We start from the raw sequence: 19,401 nt of genomic DNA, 5'->3' as shown, positions 1-19,401 counted from the left end.
ACATGCCGCCACCCCTTTCGCTCAGCTGTTAAATTTTCAGCGGTTTCCTGACTTTTGTACAAGCTTTTCTCCCATTCTGAAAAGTTGGAGTACTTCTCCTAAGGCTTCGTTGTGTGTTGTGTAATGTTAAGAGCTCAGAAATGGGACTCTGGAGAGCTGGGTTCTAGTCCCCGCTCGGGCTTGGAGCCAGCTGGGGGACTTTGGGCCACTCACAGGCTCTCAGCCCAGCCTACCTTGCAGGGTTGTTGTGGGAGTAAGACTGAGCAGTGGAGGAGAATTTTGGAAGCCACCTTGAGTTCCTTGGAAGGAAAAAGGCAAGATATAAATTGAATAAATAAATAAATGGTCATTGGAAATAAGAGGTTTAAGACAAAATAGGGTAGTATTTTATGTACTTTTTGCTCCAGGATTTTGCCCCAGACCTTTACCCCGACCCACCCCTAGATTGTGGTTCCCCTGGAAGCTTCTTTGACAGAGTTTAGCTTCCAGGTTGAAAGAAGCACAACACCTTGTGAGAAACGGTTGGTTCATTCCCTGCTCTTTCCTCAAGCTGGCTTGGCAAGCAGGCCTGCTCAGAGCCGTTCTACCTCACAGTGGCAGAGTCCCTGGGTCAGGCGCAAGCGCATCTCATCCAGGATTCTGTTCACACAGGGACCAACCATCTCCCCACAGGAAATCCACAATAGCACCCTCTTGCCCATGTTCCCCAGCAGCTGCTGTACCTCGTCATACAGCTCGTGATTCTGGAGGTGGCATAGAGCCATAAGGACTAGCAGCATTTGATAGCCTTATGCAACACACATTAGTCCAGTCACCTTTTAGTGCTGTCCAAATTCTGCGTTCCTCACAGGGTTGCATTGAGGATAAAAGGGAAGAGACTGGGATAAAATATCGTAAAATAAATGCGTGCAAAATATGTGGTTATTGTACACTTGGGAGCTGGCGACTGGCGCTAAGAAGCTGTGGACCAGTTCTCTTGTTGCAGTTTGGGGTAGCATCCTGGCAACCCAGAGAGAGAATTATGAGCTAAGCACATCAGATCCAACAGGCACAGGCCAGAGTCATGCTTGGGGCAAGAGGAGGGTACTGACCACATGCTTTGGACATGCTGGACGTTACATGTATAAGTCCAGGCTCAGGTGCTGTGGGGGAGCATAGAATATTCCCACCCGATGGTCTGAATAGTAAGCACCCTCCAAGCTGGCCTGCTCCACGCAAGCGTCACTTATTCAGACATGCAGGTCACCCATCACAGGATGATGTGGTGATGAGGTGCATGTGTAAACAAGGCACTTGTTTAGCATCTCACACCCTCCTGCGGAGCCCCAGGTCCGTGAAACAGCTGTGCCCCATGATCTCAGAGCCCAGGTTTTATTTTAAGCTGTTGGTGGGGAGGTCAGCTCACCTCATCCCCCAATCCTTCCAGTGGTCAGACTCCCTTGGGTTCTTTCCCTCATCTGTCCCTCTCTCTGCATCCTCCTTCTCAGTGGCTGGTACATTGTCATGTCCCTTTGCCACCTCCAGTAATTTTCAGTGGAGGGAAGTGGATCATGGACATCTTGAGCTTTAGGCTGCGAGGCCAGTTTTCCACTAGGACAAGCAAAGGAAGTTAAGCACGGACCTGAGTTCCCAGAAAGGCCCCACCTGGCCATGTCCTCAGCTGCCAACCCCAAAGGGCAAATGAATTGCAGAGGGGGTGCCTTTTGGGGTGATAAAAGTTGCTCCTTTGGAGTGTTTTTCACCATCTCTTGGCTCCTTTCTTAAAATGGCTCTGCCCAGCAGAATGACAAGAATTAGTCTGGGCCTAAAAGGTGGGCTTGGTTCTGAGTGGATGACTTTATCCCGGGCAAGGAAGAACATGGCTGTCTTCCCGGCGGGATGAGCCCGGGAATGGAGCAGTTGCCTTGCAGGGAAAAGCTGCCTGGTTCAGGCCCCGGCATCTCCAAATGGGGCTGGGTGGCTTCCTACCTGGAACCTGGGGAGAGGCTGCTCGTCAGTGTGGGCTACAGATGCAAGTGATTTCTGGCCCTGCTGGCTGAGTCGACGTCTTCCCAGGGTGGTCAGGCCATGCACACATATATTCACATGCGGTTCACCCACACACTCATTTGCACACTCCCGCTGTGCTTGCTTTGTATATGTTCTGCCGTATACTACTTTCCTGGGGATAATCTGTCAGAATCCATGCAAACACACACACATGCACCCCCCCCCCCCACATACAGGCTGCCCCACTCACTCCTTCCCCACACTTGCATGCACCTGCTCGCTCACAGCTTCAACCTTTCCCTGTAAAAACAGGGAAGAGAATAAAACTCTAGGAATGGATCCTCTTCTATGGGTCCTATCACACAGCCTTGTTCCTGGAATGGCCCCTGAGAATCCTAGGAAACAGCCAGGACCTTCCAGTGCTGCTCCCTAGGATGCTCTAGGAATTAAGTGTCTATGGCAGGACCCATACAGCCCCTTCCTAGAGCATTCTTCCTCTCGCTTCATCAGCAGCAGATGCCGGAGGCCTCCAGAGAAGGCTCGGGGGCCACACTCTGCGCACCCCTGCTGCATGCCGTGAAGCCACGTTCAGACTTCGCTCCCGCGTGTGTGCTCCAAGCAGCTTCGCCTCGGGGTGGAGATCCTGACGCCTCTTTGTTCCAACGTGATTGAACGAGGCCTGGCCGGCCATGCACAGAACACGGCTTCACTCAAAAATATGAGGTGGCCGGTGTGGACGGGCGGGGAGGCTTAACTTTCTCAAAGAGGCCCTTTGTGCTCTTAAAATCACCTGCGTATAAAAGGGAAGCGTGCCGCTGCTTTAAATTTAGGAGAACCTCAGGCTCTTTCGGAAGCCGAGCAAAGCCAGTGACACGGTTTGGCGGCTGCAGTGGGGAGGGTGTGGGGGACATCCACGGAGGGATGTTGTCGCCCTGGCCCCCACGTGGGTTCTGCTGGAGCAGCAAGCGATGGACGGAGCGGGGTGGCGGAGAGACACCTTTTGGGAAATGGCCTCCTGCACTGTGTGTTCAATCTCCGTCCCCTCTATAAGGGCTCTCAGAACTGAGCAGCTGTCAGCACCCTCCCTGACAGAGAGTTAAAATTATGGGCGATGAAGAGGCCAGGATGTAAAAATAGGGAAGAGGAACGGCAGGGCAGAAATCTGAGCAAAATGGAACCTGCTTGTTATGATCATGCTATTGCATGGAAGTGTGCAATTAAGTCTGAAAATTGCATGTTTCTGCTGAAGGGTCAGGCAGTTGCTGTTTTACTCATTTCCTGCATGAAGGGTTAGAGTGGAAAACACCAGAGGCTGGCGGCAGTGGGGAAGGACAACCGTCCCTCCCCTTCCAATCAGTTCTGGGCTCTCGGTAAGATCGTTTCAGACTCCAGGAACATGGATGGGGGGATCCCAGATGCTGAGTTGCCTGGGAGTCTAAAATATTGGTGCTGGTTCCTCCGGAGAAATGAAATTCAGGAAGGGTAGACTGCTTTCTGCCAGCCCCACTGTTTAAGGGTGGGTGACTGGAAGCCCTGGCATGTGCCCTGCCTCACTGCTGAGCCTTCCTCAGACTGCCAGTCCACATTTCGGTAACACCTGCAGATATTTCCAGTCACAATGCATGGGTGTGGAAGCTGGACAGTGAAGGTACGGATAGGAAGAAGGCTAATGCCTTTGAAATGTGGTGCTGGAGGAGAGCTCTTTGAATAACCTGGACTGACAGAAAGGCAAACAAGCAGGTGCTGGATCAAATCAAGTCAGAACTTTCCTTGGAAGGAAGAAAAGGACAGAACTGAAGCTCTTGCACTTCAGACATGTCATGAGAATGCAGCACTTCCTGCAGAAGATAATTATGCCAGGGAGAGGAGGAGGAGGAGTAGGATCATCATCATCACCAATTCCATAAGGAAGCCATAGCCTTGGATTTGGAAGAGTTGGCTGGCAGGACATTTTGGGGGGTTTCATTCATGAGGTTGCCATACATCAGAGACCACTTGATGGCACATAACATTTAAGTGGTGCACCAATCATCACAGTGTTAACATGAGTCCCCCAAAAGGTAGCAGCACCTTCTTTGCATTGTTTCGTGCTAGCCAACTGCAAAATTTGGGCATCTCTTGCACTGGCTAAATCCAAAGTACAACCCTCTTTCATACGAGTATGTCTCTGTCCCGGCAGAGGACAGATTCCAGGGGGTTGGAATAGCCACCAGCCAGCAAAGCCACTAAGCAAGTTTATTGTCAGCGATGGAGCAATATCAAGGCCTACCAAAAAAAAGTCACTCTTCCCTCTTTTTATGGCAGAAAATTCTGCCCCCAGACGAATGGAGTTACTGGCTCTGAGCCAATTTTACAGTGTGGCCCGTTTTGTGTAACATTCCTCCCCAGCCTGATCTAGACAGTTTGGACTATCAGCCCCAGCTTGCACAACCGATGGGATTATGGGAATTGTAATCTAAAACACAGAGGGCATCGGCCAGGGTAAGTTGTTCTGTGGAGTATTCTGGTTAAATTGGGATCTGTAACTGTAAATGAGAGCTGGTGTGGTGTGGTGGTCAGAGGGCAGGACTGGGAAATCCAGGTTTGGGTCCCCACCTGGCCATGAAGCTCAGTCGGTGACTTTGAGCCAGCCACTCCCTCTCAGCCTTAGCCTACCTCACAGGGTTGTTGCTGTGAGGATGAAAATGGAGAGGAGGAGGAGGTCTATGTAATAGAGCACTTTGGGTTCATTACAAGAGGAAAAAAGGCAGAATATGAATGCAGTGTAATAATAAAATGGCAAATAGCCATTTTGGTTAATATGAAGGCTTTGACTGCTGTCACAGTTCTCTTCTCAAAGAAGTGATTCCAGATCTATGCCTTGAGGATCACCTGAGCACCCTGACATGGCAGCAGAGGGAGGCTGCACGGGGTTCACAGTCGCTGCTAGGCCTTCCAGTGCCTGGGTGTCCTCTTTCGCGGCATGCAGTCCTCTGTTTGAATGGCTGCCCAGCCTAATTCTGATTAAAAGGCAAAGGACCGTAAAAACTTCTGCCCATTAAGGCTTAGCCATTGGACAGCCAGCTGAATGGGTCGGCACTGAGCTCAACTGCGCATGGGCTTCCCCAGTAGGGCAGGATGTGCTGAATTTCTCTTTAAATTGTAATCACAGTTTCTCAGTTTGCATCTAGGCATGCCCATTAGCCCAGGCAAATCCGTGCCCTCATTTTGCCCTTTTTTGGCAATTCATAAGTGGCCACCCTACTGGATGAGTATTACCCGGGGATAATATAAGGATAATACCTTGCCTTTGCATACACTCAAGGGAATGCCTGCTTAGGAAAGAATTGCAGTGGCCAGAAGATACAGCATCATCCGGTTGCGTCCTTCAAGCAGGTGCAGCTTTAAAGACCGAACTGCCAGCCCTCTTTTGGGTCTTGCTTGCTCTAGTCTAGCGCAAGTACAGGGAACCCATGCCTGAAATTCTTTTTGTCAAATGCCATGGAGTTAAAGCACATCTTCGAGAGGCAGTATCTCCAGTATCCCACCTGGTCCTGTTCTTCCAATAGCTGCAGAATCAGAACCATCGCCATCGCGAGATACCGCCATTTCCTGAGGCTTAGGACCCCAGGGGTATGGAATGGGCTTCTGCAGGAGGTGGTTGAGGCCCCATCGGTGAGGGTGTTCAAGGATAGGCTGGGCACGCTCATGGTGGGCATGTCATGAGCAGAGCTGAGGGTCAGACTAGATGGCCTGGGAGGACCCTTCTGAGTCACTCTGTTTCTGTGTTCCTGTGTTCTCAGTCTAAAGATGAATAGGAAGCCCTGCCCTGCTTTAGAGTAATCCAGTGGGGAAGGGAGTACCCATCCTGACCTGTCCACACTTTGGATTACCTATTTTCCTCTTCCCTGCATCATCACTGGATTCTTAAATGGTTTTTGTTATTTTTAGAACATCTGCTGCCTTGGAAACATTTTAGGTTTAGCTGAAATGCAGATAGAAATAATTTAAACTGCCCCTAAACTGCCTCCTGCAGCTTGCATATGGTAGAGGGAAATCAGTGTTTCTTTCCAAGATGTTTGTATGCCATAATTTGAGCTTCTTCTGCAAGCAAACTTGGTAAGTCCCTGAAGAACCCCAAGATGCGCCATTCAGAGCACATTCTGAAAACGATTGCTTTAAATTATGGAAAAGCTTTAGAAAAAGGAACCTCTTCAAATATTCTATAAACGGGTAGCAAATTCCTTCTGTGAATGTGGCTCATTACATTGCTAAAACGACTCCACATCTGCTCTCAGGTTCTGCGTGGCCTTTGTGGGGCCGCAAGGTTTGTGGAAATCCTGCAAGTACCTGGGAAAGAACCTGCCGACGAGCCACTGAGAAGCCAGCATGCTGCATAGCTACAGGAGCCGGGCTGATTGTTGCGTGGGGGACACACGGAAAAACGAGGGTGGCAGAGGGATTGGAACGGAGGATCCTTCAGAAGGGGCCGGCCGGCTCACGGGAACCCTGAGAAGCAGCACTCCATTTGACTCCCCCCCCCCTGCTAGTTTTCTTCCCCTCTTTTCCTGGCCTTTCCTGTCTCTCGTTGTGGGTGTTGGGTTGTTTAAGAGAGCCGGCTGCAAGTGTTGTGTTTCATTTTTCATGGCGGATCAGAAGCCAGAGCTGAAAGGAGGAGTGGGTGGGAGCAAAACAGACCCCACGACGAGTCTCAGAAACTGTGGCTTGGGAGGCGAAAGCCACCGCAGCGGCCAGGGTGGGATCGGCGGTGGCTTCACAAACAGAGTCTCCGGGGTGTGTCCAGGGGAGGCTGCAGCGAGGCGCTTGGCCGGCCTGCCACATGCCAGAAGGAGCGGCAATGGCGGGTTTTCCCTCTGGCCGGACCTGGCGGGGCGGCCGGGAGGATGCGGGAAGCGAAAGGCGAGGCCAAGCGAGGGCTGTCAGTCTGCGGCGCTTGCAAGGCGTAGCAGGAGATTTATGAGCCGGCCTCGCTCGGGATGCTTTGTGACTCGGGGAGTGGGCGTCTCGGTGGATTAATGGATCCTGGGCTGCTTCATGTTGTTTTTCCCTTGGGAGCTTGAATTTCAAGCCCCAGCCCTGCACAGGCAAGCTGGACGTTTATTTTCAGCGAGCGGCGGCTGCAGTTCTGTAAGCGGTTCAAGGAGGGACTCTCCCCCACCAAAGTTCTTTCTGATCAGGTGCACACAGTCTTGTCTGCTCCCTCTCCCCCGCTCTGGTGAAAAATCCTCTCCTGAAACCTCTACAAAGATCATCTCCCATTCAACAGTCCTTGATGTGCAGGTGGCTGCGGGGGAGGCCTGCCGGACAGACCGGGTCTCTTCCGGCACGGCCATTTTTTAATTTATTTGAAATTATTTTTAGGCAGCAGTGTGGAATCTGGTCCAGCAAATCAGCTGTTTGTAACAAATGAGTATCAGCTTACCAAAAAGAACATTACTATGATGATTACTAGTATTGTTTTTATTATTGGTACAGTATCATAGAATCATAGTATCACTGAATAGCAGAGTTCGAAAGGGCCAGGAAGGCCATCTAGTCCAACCCCCTGCTGCTGCAGGACACCAAGTCACACCATCCCGCTCAGAGGGCTGTCCAGGTTCTTTTTGAATGTCTCTAGTGTGGGAGAGCCCACCACCTCTCCAGGCAGCTGGTTCCTCTGTCGCGTTGCTCTGACAGTGAGGACGTTTTTCCTGATGTCCGGCCTGAATCTGGGTTGTCGCAACCTGAATTGATTATTCCGTGTCCTATACTCTGGCAGCAGCAAGAAGAGATCTTGACCTTCCTCTTTGTGACAGCCTTTGAGGTACTTTCAGGTGGATATCATGACCCCCTCAGTCTTCCAAGTGCATGGCAGTTTGCAGAGCTTGAGAAGGCCAGGTCCCTGCCCCAAAGAGATTGCAATCTGTAAATCAACGGAAGGAAGAAAACAGAAGGAAGGGGAGGAAATGGAGGTAGGCCTAAACAGGAGAGGAATTCTGTTGCATGTGCTTAGTCATCAGGTACAGTAGATTTGGTACTGGGACTAGTGGCTTGTTTTAAAGGCTCCATGGAGAAGGTGTGTTTTGAGCAGAGATGTGAAGGGAGGAAGAGAAATCACCTCAAGCAGATGTTCTGGGAGGGAGTTTCAGGCATATGGAGTAGCAGGAGGGAAAAGGCCAGCTCTTGAACGCAGAGGTGTAAGAAGCCTCAGGCTTAGAGGCCAAATCCAGCCACTATCTGGGTCCCCAGATAACCCACCCCCTTCCTTCCATCCTAGTCCCTTTTCTAGACCACCAGCCATTTGGTGGTTGCTTGGTTTTTACAGTTCCTCTCCTGAAAAGTAAAAAATGCCTCATCCCTGCATTAGTTGCTGGCAGTAAGAATATAAAACTCAAATACACAGATGTTCCTGGCCCCGCCCCTTTTGCCCTTGGCCCCGCCCACTCTGGAATGTGGCCCCCGAGAGCCTCGGAAAGGGAATTTGGCCCTTGGGCTAGACATGTTCAACACCCCTGCTTTAGAGTGGAGGCCTTTGGGTGTCTGTGTACAGAGATCCCAGAAAGGGACATGTCAGGTTGGAAGCTTCCTCCTACATACACACTGAATATTGGTCTACATCATCGAATATTTGTGTGATACCTTGACTGAGCCAGCTCAGAGGTCAGGAATATGTGTAAGCTTTTGAGCTTGCCAGATCTTCACTGGGCAAGATGTTACAAAAAGCTGGTTGAGGTGTTGGGGGAGAATAGGAGAAAGAGAAATATTAGAGGTCACGGTGTTGGCCAGTCCAACCAGAGACCTCAGAAGAGATAGTGGAGAGTGGAAACATTCCAGCTGGGTTCCACCAGGTGAAGTGATAGTTTCAGGTTTCACCTGGACCTGCCTGTGGACCACTGGGAACAAGAAGAAGTAAAGAGCAGTGAAGCCCGTTTTGAAAAACAATAAAAAAAATAAAATCCAGCTGTTACTCAAAACTATCTTCATCCTAGGCAAAACATCCAGGTTGCTTGAAAGGAAAAGAACAGAAGTGAAGACAAACTATGCAGCCTTTATGTTAGCAAAACTGGAGACAATTTGAGATGTTGAGCTAGAAATAAAATAAAATATAATAAAAATAAATTAAATTAAATTAAATACAGGCAGTAGAAGCTACATCGAGCTGTTTTACACCCAGAGAGAGTCAGTTCAGAGCAGGGGTCCCCAGACTTCATATGTTGGCAGGCAAGTTTGGAATTTCAAAAAAGGGTTGTGAGAACTCTCAAAAAAATGGCTGCCATCGGGCTACTTTCCCATTCATAAACTGTGCCATAATGAGTGTTGCTGGTCCTAGAACATCCATTTCTGAGAAGACAAACTGGAGGAGCAAGAAGGAAAGCAACTGGTCCTAGACCCTAAGTAAAAGGCAGAAGGGGTGCATCAAACCTCTCTTTGGAATGGAATATCCTGGAGTGTGTTTTGCAGGATGCCATCCTCCAGGAGAAAATGCATTTCTGAGAGAACATCTTTTGTTTTGCTACAAATCAGAAGGAGCAGAGAGTCTGGTGGCACCAAGAGACATAGTCATATCTGTGCCTATGGGAGCCACGCTCTCCTCTCCTCTCTCCTCTCCTCTCCTCCCGGGGGGCTTTGTTCCAGTCCCCGGATCATCCTTGCTGCCCTCCTGTGAACCCTTTCCAGGTGAGCCCTTTCCAGCTTGTCTGCTGGAACTAGGTGGCCCTGGACTTCATTGCTTCTTAGTGGAATCAAGAGTTTTCCTATGTGTGCTATATTCTTGATTGCTAGAAACAAGAAAGTTCTTGTCCAGCTTCCTGACTTGTGGGCTTGCTAAATCCTCCATGACACCAAATAAACACGCTAACTTGGAATCAGTGTCGTGCCCACTGATTCTATTTTGGGGGGAGTTATCTCTGGGAAGAAGCACAGTCTTGCCTTCTAATGGGCATTAGTGGATAGAGGAGGAGGGACCAGGGAAGGAAATGGCCGGCTGTTCATATCTCCTTCATTCCTCTCGAAGCTTCTGCCAGTTTCCTCCTGCAGGGCATGAAACTGACGGTCGCTTCCAAGCACTCGGCTGGCTGCATCCACTGGTCCAGCATTGCAGGAGCACACAGCTGTTGAATTGTCAACCTGGCAAAGGGGGAAAGGAAAGTCTTTTTCCTCGAGTCGTGTCAGTGTTGTTCTTCAGCAGATGGCCAGAAGAGTTGAGGCATAATCAGTGGGTTCGTAATGCAGTTCTCTCACTGTCGGTAAGGTGTTGCCCCTGCAGGTTACCTGGCAGCATAGGTGAACTGAACAGGAGGCAGCATAGGTGAACTGCTCAGAGAAAGATCTGGCCCAAAATGCGACACGGTATCAATATATGTTTGACGCACATTACATAATGTTCATTCAAGATCTAATTAGGATCAGCCATCCAGGGAATCAGCTTTGTATTTCGAGTATTTGTACAGGGGCACTGAGCAGTTGGCAGAATAGTCAAATCTGTTTCCAGTCTGTTTTTACCTGAAGTTCCTTTCTATTCCATTGCTACACAAAAACAATTATTTTTAAAGTAAAGATCCATCCTCAAATATGTATTTGAATCTATTTAAATTTTAAATATTTATTTATTTACTTGCAAGGTTTGTGTACCATGTCATAGCTGCACATAGTCCAGAGTGGAGAATGATAAAAAGATGATGCAGATAAAGAGTACAAGCAAGGCATTAAAAGCAAGATAAGGAAGGATTCTCAGAACCAAGATGCCTTCAGTGGGTTCCAAAAAACGCACCGTGTTGGCGCCTGCCTGAATACCGGAGGCAAGGGAGTTCAGCGAAAATGGAGTCGTGCGTTGAAGGCTCTTCTCCCAGTGGACTCCAGTCAGGGCATAGGTCAGAGGAGACTGTCCTCTGGTTGGTAGGTTGGCAAGAGAAGCTGCTCTCTCCAGCCCAGAGTATGGTCTGAAGGCACATAAGGCGTTAACTGTGTTGAAGCTAAGCAAGTGTGGGGCTGGCCTGAGCTTGGAGGGGAGACCACTTGGGAACCACATCTAACCATTGGGTATGGAATGGGCTTCCATGGGAGGCGATTGAAGCCCCATTGGTGAGGGAGTTGAAGGATAGACTGGACGTGCACGTGATAGGCATGTCATGAGTGGAGTCAGTTGGAGCTGGGGGTCAGACTAGATGGCCCAGGAGACCCTTTCTGACTAACTCTGTTTCTATGTTTGCAGGACCCAAGTTGCTTAGAGTTTTGTACAATAGTACCTCGTAGTGAATAGGCAGCCAGTGCAGTTCCTTTGGCAAAGGAATTGCAGCTGGAAGGGGTTTCTCCCAGCAACAGCCAACCTGCTGAAGTCTGCCCCAGTCCCAGCCATGGGGCAGTTCCACAAGAACTGCTTCTGGAGAAGCGCAAAATCTGTTGTGTGACTAAATTCCAGTCTGACCTTTAGTCCAAGAGGTGTGGACTTAAAGACATTTTTTGTGATCGTAAAGAATTAATTCTTGAAGCATCCCTACCTGACCTGGAGTATGGTAGGGATGAGCATGGGGGGGCATATTAATTCTGCTGATGTGCTCCCCCAAGCCTACTACTGTATTTTCTTCTTTATCTTGGAGAGTGTCATTTTGGCCACAGAACAGTGCTCAGAAGAAGGAGTTAATGATTGGCTTTTAGTATCATTATCTTCCAGGTTCGCTATGCTTTCTGGGGATGATGATAGGTGTAATCCAGCACATCTTGAGGGGGCCATGTTGGGTTAGTACACACTCAGTAATCAGTGCCCTTAAATGGTGGCAGGACTGGCTTCTGATGCTGAACAGACATGCCCAGGTTGGCACTGTCAGAACCTTAAGGCTGGCCTCTGCTGGAAACAGATCACTGGGGAAGATGGATCTGGTCTCAAGGTGGCAAAGCCCCTTCTGTACTGATGGCTGCAGGGATGTGTTACTGCTGCCATTGTGTTTTAAAGGTGCGGGGGGGAGGGGGGCGAGCAGGGAGACGGCCTCTTTCCTTCTTCCCACTCCAAGGTAGCGTGGGAGGGGTTTTCTCATGCCTGCCGCTTCCTGCCCTTGGGCGATCAATCAGCGGCAAAGTCCTTGAGCTTATCTCCCTTCTCCATGCTCACCCCACTCTCCGCCAGCCTCCGCTTGGCAGGGGCTGCGTGGGATCGAGCTGGCCTTGGGAGGCGGCACAGAGAGGGCAGCGGGAGCAGCTGCCCTTGCAGGCTAACCGTGTTTGTCCGCCCGGACCTGCTTTCGGGGCAGCCCGTCTCCTGCCCATCTGGGCTGCATTCTCCCTGGGCAAACCGTGTGCATGTCTGCGCCAGCCGCATCAGGGCCTGGGAGAAGCGAGGATCCCTAGCGGAGCACAGTGGGCTTCCCTGCACAGGGAAGCACAGAAATGCCGAAGCAACAAATTCCAGCCGAGTCTGTCCCTCCGCACCTCATTGTCTGTGCATTTTCTCTGTATCGGAGGAGCATCCTGGGGTGTCCGGGGCTTTGCTGCCTCGGGGACACAGCTGGGCCCCCGCCACCGCCCCGTTCAGGCCGGCTTAGGCTCAGCCCTTGGGTCAACCGCAGGGTAGGTGCTCCGAGCAAAGACAGCAGGCGAGCAAGGTCTGTGCAAAGAAGGAAAGGTGGATGGAAGCGGAAGAGGGCTGGGCTGGTGCAGTGGGGAGCAGTGCGGGAACAGAGTCCTGCTGGCAGTTCAGTGGCCAGAGCTCACCCAAGAATCAGGAATCAGGGTGTATTACTTGGCCCTTTCTCCTCAAACCACCTGCTTAAAGCGATCTTGCTTCATTTTTCTTTCCTGCTTCAAGGCACGGTTTAGGTTTCATTTTGTAACACACAATAAAACACTGCATACAATAACATTAGCTCAGGTCCCTATTTCCCTCTGACCAGAATTTGATGTGACCAGGAGAAGCGGCTCCCTTGATGCTGAGATGCTCCGATTTAAAATAGAATAGAACGCTTTTATTAACATGTGCACACTCCTTGCCTGCTTAATACAGAGATGGGAGAATAATAGAATTAGCTGGCTATATTCACTGGTGAAGGATCTGGCTTGCTTCCAAGACTCTTTGTGTAGGTTTGGAAAAGTCCCTAGGAAACATGAATGAAGGCAGAATGTCATATTTGGAGAGAGGCTGTGCAAGCCCTTTCGAGGGTGGGGGGACCTGCCAATTTCCATGCCTGCTTCCATACTGTAGCTTCAGTGTTTGAAGCTTGCTGCGTTGTCACTGTCGGGGGTTGGCTCCTTCTTAAGCCCCTTCCTCTAAGATGGAGCATTCATTTCCTTTAAGGTGTCTTTGTTCATTCCACAGAAGAGGAGAAGCCCCCAGCTTCTCCTTCGGCATCTTTGTCTTCCTACCGCGAGGTGGGCAGCTTGTCCTGAAATTGGCACCGATCACAGAATTGTCCCTGAGTCTTTTCTCTTCAGCGAAGTCTCACGGGCTTCGCTACCGAACCATCTCGCTTCCTGAGATTCCCTCTGGCCTATTGATCCAGTCAGTCCTGCGGAGCCAGTCTTGGGCTCTCTGGGCTGAGCTATCCCCCTGTCTCCTTCTTGACTATCGAAGGCTTGTCTGCAAGCAAAAACCTTTCAGAAATGCTGGTGGGCTTCCTGACTTAAATAAGCTGGGTTGCTTTGCTTTCCTATGGCGAGCAGGTCTCAGTGGAAGGCCTGCAGAGCCAGGGTTCAATCCACGAGCCAGTCATTCAAGGGAGTCTTTTTCGAAGCCCCGTTATTATCATTATTACATTGCCTTTCTATACTGCCCAGAGCCGAAACTCTCTGGGCAGTTCACAAGTCACCCATCCAGATTTCACCCAGGCCCAACCCTGCTTAGCTTCCAAGATTTTACTGAGTGAGTGAATGGGACGTGGAGCTGGGTGGTGTTGGGAAAATTCAGATAAAGTCTGGCAGAAGAGGGTTGCTTATGCGTCTTTGTGTTATAAAACACCCGCACCCCTTTCTGAGGAAGCACCCCAAAATTCCAAGCCAGGTTCCTGTTTGGCATTTGCTGTTACCTTAAGAAGTGGGACCTGATGGCTTCCCCAAGAAGCTGCCAGGGCTGTTGTCGTGCCGATCAGTACGAGCTGGTCAGGCTGCCAGGTTAACAGCGTCGCCATCACCCCCATTCGCATGCCAAGACTCACAAAAATCACATGATCATTGTGTTGATCTCCTGCAATCAAACGCCATGATACTGAGTCCCCTCTGCAGACCCCTCACCTTCTTCTGGCTGTGTTCCCCTTCTTCCATCATCAACTGCCCAGCTGCTGGGCCCACGTGACTCAGAATCTATAAAGCACTCTGTGTATGTTCTAAAAGCTTGTAGTTGGCGGTGAGACCCACTACCCAGCAGCCTGCTGTCGTACGTAACTGCAGGGGGGCTGAGTGATCTCACCACGGTTCCAGGCGATTCGGTCTTCCCTGGTAATTCACTCTCGCCATTAATAAAGAGACTCGGACATGGCCAGCAGTGGGGTGTCCCGTCCTGTGACTCTCCATCCCGACAATGTGCTTAACCCAGTTCCAGTTTGGCTGCACAGTAAAGGCGCCGCGTTCTTGAATGCGCAAGGGGCATGTGGTTCCAGCAGGTCGTACTGGGCGTGGCACAGACCTACAGGTCAGCCTGGGCTTGACACAGCCGGACGGCTGGGGTGCCCATGGGCTGGATGCTCGGAGTGCCTTTGCACGCATCCGGGCTTCCAGACAGTGCAACATGGGAGCAGCGGCGTCCCTCTCCAGAGCAGCTCTCCAGCCTCGGTCTGAGATACCGTGTCCCTTCCCAGCTTAGGGGAGGAAATGTGTTTCCTTCTCTGGACAGTCTCAGGTTGTGCGGGTGGGGAAGGGAGGGAGGCTTTTGAAAAAGGAATCAACTCCGAGATAAAACTCTTTGGAACTTGCCTCTATCAGGCATTCCTGTGGGGTGGAGGCCGGCTTTTCAGACTCGCTTTGCATTCTCCCACAAGCTCCCGAGAGGCGAGGCAGTACCAGTGTTTATTTGACAGTGCTTTGCGGAAGGGATCGAGCCCTTGAGCCAAAGATGCTGAGTCTCTGCATTTCACTCCTGACTACAAGCCAAGCGCAGCGGGGCAGCGGTGTATTAGCACGTAGGAGAGGCATTTCAGAACGCACTGTGACAATTTTTTTCAGGTTTTGTACGTAACATATTTTCCCTCTCTCATTTGCAGGTGGCAAAAATGTGGCTGGGTTTTGTGGACTGGTCTGGGGGGCGGGGAGGGTCCAAACAGTTCCAGGAGCCACTGTGGCCAGAAGCAGAGCTTCTGTTTAAGCATTTGGGGGGGGGGGGAGGTACTGCAAATGCCTGCAGCAGCAAACTATTAAAAGACGCACAGAGGAAAGCTCCACCCTTTCACCAACCATAAGGGCCGCTCCCTCTCCCCAGGTTCCTGGTAGGGTTCATGGGAGCTCCATCCAAAACATGTATGCAAGGCTGGGTCTGATAATGTTAACAGCAAGCTGAATATGAGCCAGCAGCGTGATGCAGCGGCTAAGAAGGCAAACCCACCCCTGGGTGTGTGGCCAGAAACGTGGCTTCCAGATCTAGGGAGGTGTTGCTGCTGGTCTACACGGCTCTGGCGCACGCACACCTGGAGTACTGAGTCCAGTTCTGGGCTCCACATTATGGGAGAGACATAGCTAGGTTGGAATCAGTTCAGCACAGGGTCACAAGAATGGTAGCCGGGTTGGGAGGGATGACATATGAGGAGAGATTGAGGGAACTGGGTCTTTTCAGCCTGGAGAAGAGCAGTCTCCGAGGGGATCTTTTAGCAACTTATAGACATGTGAGGGGATGTGATGTGAAGGAGGGCCATGACCCTGCAGTGGAGGGCAGGACGCATTCCACTGGCGCAAAGCTCAAGGAACCGGGCTTCAGGTTGGGTGTCAGGAAGTCGTTCTGGACAATTACAACCCCTAGGACATGGAATGGGCTTCCACAGGAGGTGGGGGAGGCCGCATCAGTGAGGTGTTCAAGGAAAGACTGGATTTCCTCATGTTGGAAATTACATGAGTGGAGTTGGGGTCAGACTAGATGGCCCAGGAGGCCCCTTCTGACTCCATTTGTTCCTCTGTTTCTATAATCTATGCATTACATACACCAGAGACTCCTGCCAAGCCCTGTGTGTTTTGATGAGGTTCTTCACTGTCCCAGCATGAAAATAAAACCACCCACCTCCGTGTTCCCAGCACCTTGAGGGTGCACAGCCAGCGCTTCCCCAGTGCCTGCTCCCAGTTGCTCGGTGCAGCCTTATGGCCGGCTGAAGCCCGTTCCCTGCAGCCGGAGGGGTCGCCCTGCTGCTCTCCAGGCCCAGAGCTTCAGGTCAGCCTGCGCCTCCCCCGTTGACACCCCCCCAGCAAAGCCTCTGCTGCAGATGTGTGCTGTGCGAAGCCTGTCTTGCACGGAAGAGAGCACCCTGCGAAGGAGGGATGCTGGAGAGGCATGTGCAATGCAGGGAGGGATCATTAAGTGCAGGCGGGAACCAAAGTGCACTGGGAGAAAGGAGGCATCACGTTTGTGGGGAGCAGCATAGACGAGGACGGAGAGGAGGCTGAGGGAGGGGGGCTTTGGAGCAGGGCGCAGGATGAGATCATGGAGGGCTCTGAAGGGCAGCGCAAGGATTTTAATGCCTGGCGTGTGGTGGCGGCTGCCGAGACACGATGCGTCTGGGGCATCTGGAAGCAGCCGGTGGTGTTCATCGTGATTTTCTTCATGTGCTCTCAGAAGCAGCAAAGAGAGGGTGGCGATGAGGGAGCACCTGATAGGGCTGGTCGGGCAGGACGGCTCTGGAACGGGGGCAGGAATGATGGAGGGGCGAGAGAGAAGCAGAGTTGGGGGTGGGGAACGGGGCAGGATGGCAGGACTGCCACAATACCTGGAAAGGGCTGCTTGGCACTGGGGAGAGAGAGAAAATGCACCAACAGAAGCTGAAAGCTGAATTCTGTGACCTCGGCATTCTGGGAGAGCTGAACCTGCACCCGCTCACGACATGCCCACCATGTGCATGTCCAGTCTATCCTTGAACAGCCTCACCGATGGGGCCTCAACGACCTCTCGTGGAAGCCCATTCCATCCCCTGGGGGTCCTAACCATCACAAAGTACTTCCTGGCATCCAAACTGAACCTTGGTTCCCTGAGCTTTGCTCCATTGGAGGGTGTCCTGCCTTCCTCTGCAGGGGAGAACAGGTCTCTACCCTTCTCCATGTGACATCCCCTCACATACCTGTATGTCGCCAGCATATCCCCTCTGAGTCTCCTCTTCTCCAGGCTGAAGAGACCCGGTTCCCTCAGTCTCGCCTCATACCCCATCCCTGGAAAAGCAGGCATTACAGAAAAACACTGGGAAAAGCAGGCCTTACAGGAGACATTCAGCTCTCAGAAATGTTGCCCTGCTGTTTTGCCCCTGTTCTTTGTGCAGGCTGCTAGAAGCCAGCTGACAATATTTTAATCAAACAAAGAGGCGATGCTAGTTTCCCCTGCAGCTGCCTATTCAACTACCCCTGCTGTGTGGATAAATAGGAATGCTGGACTCCACTAGGGTTTATCCCATGATGCCGATGGGTGGGGAGTTCAGGAGAGATGAAAGGACGGAGTCCTTCACATGGCGCATCACGGAACTATGGCGTTCCCTTCCACAAGATGTAGCGATTGCCACCAGTTTGGATGGCTTTACTAAAGGGTTCGGTGATTCTCGGAGGAGAGGGCTGTCCGTGGCTCCCGAGGGAAGCAGTGTGCCTGCGTGCAGGAGCTGCTGGGGAGTACAGGCATCCGAGTCCTGTGGGCTGCCCCCTGCGTGAACAGAACGCCCAGTCGGTGAGGGCCTGGTCCGATGCCGTGCGGCAGTGCTAATCGATCGCTTTCTGCGTGTGCTTTGTCCTAGGGCTCCAGATGAGAACATGGCCAATGGCATTGAGGACCTCATCGGGATCCCCTTCCCCAACCACAGCAGCGACGTCCTGTGCGGCTTGAACGAGCAGCGGCACAACGGCCTCCTCTGCGACGTCATCCTCATCGTCCAGGACCAGGAATACAGAACCCACAAGTCTGTGCTGGCTGCCTGCAGCCAGTATTTTAAGAAACTCTTCACTGCCGGCACTTTAGCAGACCAGCCCTATGTTTACGAGATAGACTTCGTCAAGCCTGAAGCACTTTCGGCAATCCTGGAGTTTGCCTACACCTCGACGCTCACCATCACCGCCTCCAACGTCAGGCACATCCTGAACGCGGCCAAGATGCTGGAAATCCAGTGCATCATCAACGTCTGCCTGGAAATCATTGAGCCCAGCAACGAGGAGGAGGACAAGGAGGAGGAGGACGAGGAGGGGGAGGGGGAGGAGGAGGAGGAGGGGGAGGAGGAGGAGGAAGCAGAAGACTTTGCAGCCCAGAACCTAGCCGATGTCCAAGACATCGGCTGCCACCAAAGTCCATCCAAATCCGACCTTGCCGAAGAGGCCTACTCAGAAACGCCAGGCGGGTTCTCCGACCACTTCCCCGTCGGGAGCTCCAGTGGCTCTCTGGGCGTGATCAGAGACTTCTCCATCGAGTCTCTCCTGCGGGAAAACCTGTACCCCAAAACGAGCCTCCCCGAGCGGAGGCCAGCCCTGTCCCCCTTCGTGCCCGATCTCTTCCCGCGGCTTTGGAACGGGGACTGCGGCGCCTTTGCCCAAGGGCAGGAGCAGCCGGGGGAGAGCGGGCCCCTGGACTTGGTGATCCGGAAGAGGAAGATCAAAGAGGAGGAGAGGGAGGAGCCCCTGCCCACCCCCTTCCCCAACAGCCTCTTCAAGGACATCTTTGCCAGCAGCCCCGTGCACCACCTGGGGCACATCAAGGCCGAGAGCGACTACGGCGCCTACTTGAACTTCCTCAGCGCCACCCACTTCGGCGGAGTCTTTCCCCGGTGGCCGGAGGAGAGGAAGATGAAGCCCAAGGCGTCCCAGCAGTGCCCCATCTGCAACAAGATCATCATGGGCGCCGGGAAGCTGCCGCGGCACATGAGGACCCACACGGGAGAGAAGCCATACATGTGCACAATCTGCGAAGTTCGGTTCACCAGGTCTGCCGCATGCGTGGAAAAATGTGTCCGATGCTGTCGCGGGGATGGGGCGTGCTCCCTTTTTCCGTGCTGTAGATTGAGGACAGATTTTAAATGCTGTTCTTTTCCCGAGGAGGTCGCTGACGTATGTTGTTCTCACCATCCCCTGCGTGCTCACAACAACCCTGTGAGGCAGGCTGGGCTGAGGCAGAACCACCAAGTGAGGTTGCTCTGAGACTTCCTTGGGCACAGTGGGGTCTGAACCCTGATCGTCCTGGCCCTACTTTAACGCAGCCTCCCCGGCCTGAGATGTTGGAGCACAGCTCCCATCATCCTCAGCCAGCTTGGGTATCATAGTCCAATACATTTGAAGGGTGCTAGTATGCAGAAA

The 19,401-nt window shown here is 52.0% G+C and overlaps 1 protein-coding gene across 1 annotated transcript in view; it reads left to right on the top strand.

Annotated features, from left to right (window-relative positions):
• ZBTB7C (zinc finger and BTB domain containing 7C) overlaps positions 1 to 19,401 on the top strand; it is an 83,532-nt gene that overhangs the window by 52,557 nt on the left and 11,574 nt on the right. Inside the window, exon 2 of the mRNA XM_044431376.1 lies at positions 17,859 to 19,031. Coding sequence (XP_044287311.1) covers positions 17,875 to 19,031 — 1,157 coding nt within the window. The 5' untranslated portion in view covers positions 17,859 to 17,874. The remainder of the gene's footprint in view (positions 1 to 17,858; positions 19,032 to 19,401) is intronic.

Source organism: Varanus komodoensis, unplaced genomic scaffold (assembly GCF_004798865.1).
Source record: "Varanus komodoensis strain SLA01 unplaced genomic scaffold, ASM479886v1 scaffold22, whole genome shotgun sequence".
NCBI lineage: Eukaryota > Metazoa > Chordata > Lepidosauria > Squamata > Varanidae > Varanus > Varanus komodoensis.
Note: the sequence above shows the minus strand (reverse complement) of the source record. Positions and strands in the feature narration are given on the sequence as shown.